This window comes from Hipposideros armiger, unplaced genomic scaffold (genome assembly GCF_001890085.2).
Source record: "Hipposideros armiger isolate ML-2016 unplaced genomic scaffold, ASM189008v1 scaffold_553, whole genome shotgun sequence".
In the NCBI taxonomy this organism is placed as follows: Eukaryota; Metazoa; Chordata; class Mammalia; order Chiroptera; family Hipposideridae; genus Hipposideros; species Hipposideros armiger.
This window is the reverse complement of record NW_017731903.1, coordinates 712,243-715,130: the sequence shown is the minus strand read 5'-3', so window position 1 is coordinate 715,130 and position 2,888 is coordinate 712,243. Positions and strand designations below refer to the sequence as shown.

The following is a 2,888-nucleotide window of genomic DNA, read 5'->3' as shown; positions in this document are numbered from 1 at the left end:
TTCTTTAGTGGGGCCGCTGTCACAGGAGGTGGACGACCCTGGGCTTTGGCGGGCGCAGACCCCCCACCCCGGGTGTTTGAGGGTAGGAGGGAGAAGTCTTTTGCAGGATCCAAAAGTTATTTCCGAGACTCGGTAGGGTCTAGTGTGATGATTACTACAGGAGGTCAAAGAGATAGGACCCCTCCCCACGCCCCCCCACTCCCTAATTAAGGATTGAGGAGGGGGAGGGGCCAGTGGGGCTCAGGTGAGCACACGGGGAGAAAGGGACATGGGCGGAGCCTTACAGAGGGTCAGCGAATCCAAAAAGACCTGAGCCCTCGTTGCTGGGCGACAAGTCCCGCCCCGCAGGCGGCACCGGAAGTCGCAGGCTGGGCTCAGCCTTTAAGATGGCGTCTCCTCAGGGGGGCCAGATTGCGATCGCGATGAGGCTTCGGAACCAGCTCCAGTCAGTGTACAAGATGGACCCGCTACGGAACGAGGTGCAGGGGCGGCAGGGTTACTGCCGTGGTCGGCTAGCGGTGCGAACTGGGGCAGCATAGTGGACAGGCTGTGGCTGGCCGGGCGCCCAGTGCGCCTGCGCAGAGACAGGGGGCCCAATGCGCCTGCGCGATTGCGGTCAAGTTGCCAAACTCAGTGCTAGGACGCCTGTGCATTGTGCCGCCCAAGTCGTGCAGCCTCCCCAGGGAAAGGAAGGTCCGGCGAGTCCACGTGAAGTGAGCCCCCGCTGTGCGCGGAGCCCTCTGCTGGGCATAGGGGGAGTGTCAGCCTCCGGGTGCTAATATTCTACTGACCGCTTAGGGTGCGGGGTTTGGCCGTCGGGTCTGATGAAAGAGGCGACTCCCAGGCTGGGAAGGCTCAAAGGTTGGGGTTGGGGAGAGTGATCGGTAACTAAAGGGTGTGTCCGCAGGAGGAGGTCCGAGTAAAGATCAAAGACCTGAATGAGCACATCGTCTGCTGCCTGTGCGCTGGCTACTTCGTGGATGCTACCACCATCACAGAGTGTCTTCATACTTGTGAGTGCCCAGGACTCTGGCTGGCTCTTCCAGGCCCTAGTCCTCACCAACCTGGCTGACAGCCTTTGGGCTGCCTGCCCCAACCACGTAGGCACCCTATCCAGCCCAAGAACTCGATTCCCAAAGAGCCTGAGAGTCTGCTTTTCTTTTCCTGCAGTCTGCAAGAGTTGTATTGTGAAGTACCTCCAAACCAGCAAATATTGCCCCATGTGCAACATCAAGATCCATGAGACACAGCCACTGCTTAACCTCAAACTGGACCGGGTCATGCAGGACATTGTATACAAGCTAGTGCCTGGCTTGCAAGACAGTGAGTAACCAACCTGACTTTGAGGGATCTCTTGAGGACAGATGTTAGGTGGCAGCTTGAGGTGACAAGGGTTTTGGTGGGAATCATGTAGTTAAAGAGGTTGACAAAGCGTGAGGGAGAGCTAATATTTATTTCCTATACTCCACTCCCTTCTAGGTGAAGAGAAACGGATTCGAGAATTTTACCAGTCCCGAGGGTTGGACCGAGTCACCCAGCCTAGCGGGGAAGGTATGTCCCTTGGCAGCAGGAGGGTAAGGTAAAGCCCCCAGAGCATTCCTCCTGCCCAGTTTTGCTCTCTGGGGGAAAAGGAGTATGGAACCTGCGCCACCCTGGTCACTACTCTGTCTTTCTTAGAGCCAGCCTTGAGCAACCTCGGCCTTCCCTTCAGCAGCTTTGACCACTCTAAAGCCCATTACTATCGATATGATGAGCAGCTGAGCCTATGCCTGGAGCGGCTGAGGTGAGGGGCAGGTCCTGTACTATCTGAAGTGACAGTGTCAATGACTCAGAGCCAGGGAGGGGCTCAACAAGAGGGTGAGCAGAGGGAGTGTCTGTTCTCTTGAAGAGAATATATCCTGGCTCTGGATGGGGGGCAGGGGGTAGATAGGACTCCCTAACCTGTGTCTGTTTCCCTCCAGTTCCGGCAAAGACAAGAATAAAAGCATTCTGCAGGTGAGAGAGGATGAGGGGAGGGCCTCTCGGAGGATGCTTACCTCCCCCAGGGCACGTCCCTCACACACTTTGTCCTCTTCCTCCCCACCTCCAGAACAAATATGTCCGATGTTCGGTGAGAGCCGAGGTTCGCCATCTCCGGAGGGTCTTATGTCATCGCTTGATGCTAAATCCCCAGCATGTGAGTCTTTCCACAGTAGGCTTTTTGGGGAGAGGGAAAGGGCTATAAAGGAAGGGCCACAGTCTAGAGTAGATCAGGTGAGTTCTTGACCTGTGCGAGAGGAGAGTTCCTAAAAATGCCCGCATCGCCCTGCTAGGTGCAGCTCCTTTTTGACAATGAAGTTCTCCCTGATCATATGACCATGAAGCAGATATGGCTGTCCCGCTGGTTCGGCAAGGTGAGCCAGGCCAAGGCAGTCCCCAGGGCAGCGGTGGGCCGAGAGGGCCTTCTGGGTAAGAATGCTTGCACTGACTGCTTCTTCCCCTTTTGTCTCCTTAGCCATCCCCTTTGCTTTTACAATACAGTGTGAAAGAGAAGAGGAGGTAGGGGCCAAGTCCCTGCCCCGTTCCTCTGCCCGTCCCTCCCCAGATATTTATGTGAAATTAACTGCAGCTTTATTTTTTGAAATAAAAACTTTCAAAAAAAGCATCTTTTTTCTTCCTCCTCGTCCTACCACACACTCGTGCTTTTCCTGTGTACTGCTTCCCTCAGAAATCCCCTGAGTGCCATCAAGAAGGAGGTCCCTCAGTGAATGACTAAAGGAGAGAGGTAGAGGACCCTACACATGTAAAACCCAGAAGGTGAGCTAAGAGAAGCCAGGCCACCCACACCAGCTCTTTTTGGTGAAGGGAAGTTTTTCTGGAAGGGAGCTCTCGCTATCCTTGCATGTTAT

General features: G+C 55.0%; 1 protein-coding gene across 2 annotated transcripts; it reads left to right on the top strand.

Moving 5' to 3' along the window:
- The first annotated feature begins 291 nt into the window (after positions 1-291).
- Positions 292-2,633, top strand: PCGF1 (polycomb group ring finger 1). Of its 2 annotated transcripts, none has more exons than XM_019623524.1 (9): positions 292-479; positions 908-1,013; positions 1,171-1,323; positions 1,480-1,551; positions 1,678-1,783; positions 1,962-1,995; positions 2,090-2,176; positions 2,313-2,393; positions 2,495-2,633. In XM_019623524.1, the coding sequence occupies exons 1-9, from the start codon at positions 387-389 to the stop codon at positions 2,540-2,542; spliced, it is 780 nt and encodes a 259-aa protein (XP_019479069.1). In that variant the 5' UTR covers positions 292-386; the 3' UTR covers positions 2,543-2,633. The 2 variants fall into 2 exon arrangements, with proteins under 2 accessions (XP_019479069.1, XP_019479068.1); XM_019623523.1 differs by lacking the exon at positions 292-479 and adding an exon at positions 502-713.
- Positions 2,634-2,888: the final 255 nt, after the last annotated feature.

Excerpts from the sequence above, each read along its gene's own strand:
- PCGF1 (XM_019623523.1), top strand. The coding sequence starts at position 597 with ATGCGCCTGCGCGATTGCGGTCAAGTTGCCAAACTCAGTGCTAGGACG. Across the intron at positions 1,784-1,961 it reads CTATGCCTGGAGCGGCTGAG|TTCCGGCAAAGACAAGAATA; the intron begins GTGAGGGGCAGG and ends GTTTCCCTCCAG. Across the intron at positions 2,394-2,494 it reads TGTCCCGCTGGTTCGGCAAG|CCATCCCCTTTGCTTTTACA; the intron begins GTGAGCCAGGCC and ends TTGTCTCCTTAG.